Source organism: Poecilia latipinna, unplaced genomic scaffold (assembly GCF_001443285.1).
Source record: "Poecilia latipinna isolate Pla-1442-1.1 unplaced genomic scaffold, P_latipinna-1.0 Scaffold1958, whole genome shotgun sequence".
NCBI classification, from domain to species: Eukaryota; Metazoa; Chordata; class Actinopteri; order Cyprinodontiformes; family Poeciliidae; genus Poecilia; species Poecilia latipinna.
The window spans coordinates 7,237-8,846 of NW_015114574.1; the positions used below are offsets into that span (position 1 = coordinate 7,237).

The 1,610-nt window shown below is 43.9% G+C and overlaps 1 gene segment (V, D, J or C); it reads right to left on the minus strand.

The window, feature by feature from the left end:
* Window positions 1–387: 387 nt before the first annotated feature.
* LOC106935395 (T-cell receptor alpha chain V region CTL-F3-like) lies at window positions 388–1,597 on the minus strand. The segment is given in 1 exon segment: window positions 388–1,597. A coding segment is annotated over 1 exon segment (420 nt).
* Window positions 1,598–1,610: the final 13 nt, after the last annotated feature.

A 1,610-nucleotide genomic window follows, 5' to 3' on the forward strand; every position in this document is an offset into this window, starting at 1 on the left:
TTCCTCCTCTTCCTCCTCTTCCTCCTGTTTAACAGACTCTCAGCTTCAGCTGCTTTCTGATGGACTTTAGTCATCAACGACTACAGGCCAGTTGCCATGACAACACATCATCATCATCAGGCTCACCTGAACAAGCTCATATCAGGACCCCCTGCAGTTTGGCCCTCACCTGGATCCATGACACCTGATGACAGACCACAGGTAGAGACTGGAGGACCGAGCTGTGGCTCTGTTCTCTCTCCGTTCCTTTTCTCTCTCTACACTTCAGGACTCCAGAATAAGTCTGACTCCTGTCATCTACAGAAACACTCAGATTACAGAAACACTCAGATTACAGAAACACTCAGATTAATCTGCAGTTGTTGGTTCATCAGAGACGACCAGAGGCTTCTTCAGATTCACTGTAACACAGACTGCTACAGGAGATCTTTCCTGCCATCAGCATCTTCAATAACTGAAGAATCTAAATTAATGAGTTACAACATTTAATTTCCCTTTGGTATTAATAAAGTTATTTTTAATGTGAATTTTGAAATCAATAGTTTGAGATTACTGAAGTGTTCTGATGATGAAGGAAGTTGATCTGGGCCGACTGCAAGCCGAAGGACTGAACCTTTGACCTCCAGGGGTTTTTGGATTAGTGGCTACAATGAAATACCCCTGGACTCAACTATGCAAAAAATCTAAAACGTTGAAACTCAAGTTCATACTTTATTAATGCAACCTGCCTGTGTTGATGCCTCTGTGATCTGATAGTCAATTCAGCAGTTGTGATAACATCTCCAGAAATCCTTTTCCTGGCATATGTAGGAAACCAGCTTCTCCATACGGTATGCCTGAAGGGACACATGACTAAAGTGAGCAGAAGAGGATCGAATTTCTCTGAGATTTGAACAGTTAAAGATATTTAACATATTTTAGAAAGTCTGTAAAACTCTGGGATGCTGAATGTCAGGTGTTACACATGTCTGCAGACTTCCTGGAGTATTTCTGCACCGACTTCAGTCGCAACATCACATCTCTGTTGTCTTCAGTCCAAAGACTCAACAACCAGTGGATTAAAGGGAGTGAGGCCCTCTAGTGGCTGCTGTGGAGTACTGCAGGTTTTAGTGGCTTAACAGGGAGTGAGGCCCTCTAGTGGCTGCTGTGGAGTACTGCAGGTTTTTGTACAGGGTTCTGGTGTTTCCTGTCACTGTGGGCTGCAGAGCGCAGTAGTACACAGCAGAGTCTGACGGACGGAGATCCTGGATCGTCAGGTTGAAGGATTTCTCTTTTGCCTTGGTGTTGAGATCAGAATCAAATCTGTCTTTACTGAACTCTGGAGAATTCTCTGCAGTTTTGGAGTAACGCTTCAGCATGTACTTTGGGAAACTGTTTACTTCTTGTTTATACCAGAACAATGTGGGTGTCGTATAAGCTGTTTCAAAAGTACATCCCAGAGTCCGAGTTTCTCCTGCAGCAGCAACAACTTCTCTTTCTGTCTGCGTCACTGAGTCTCCTTTACACTCTGGGGAAGAACAGAACATGCAGAGGAAGAGATGGATCAATAGAGATGATTGATTAAAGGAGAACAATCAGCAGCTTTCCAGACTTCTCCTCCATGTGGAGGA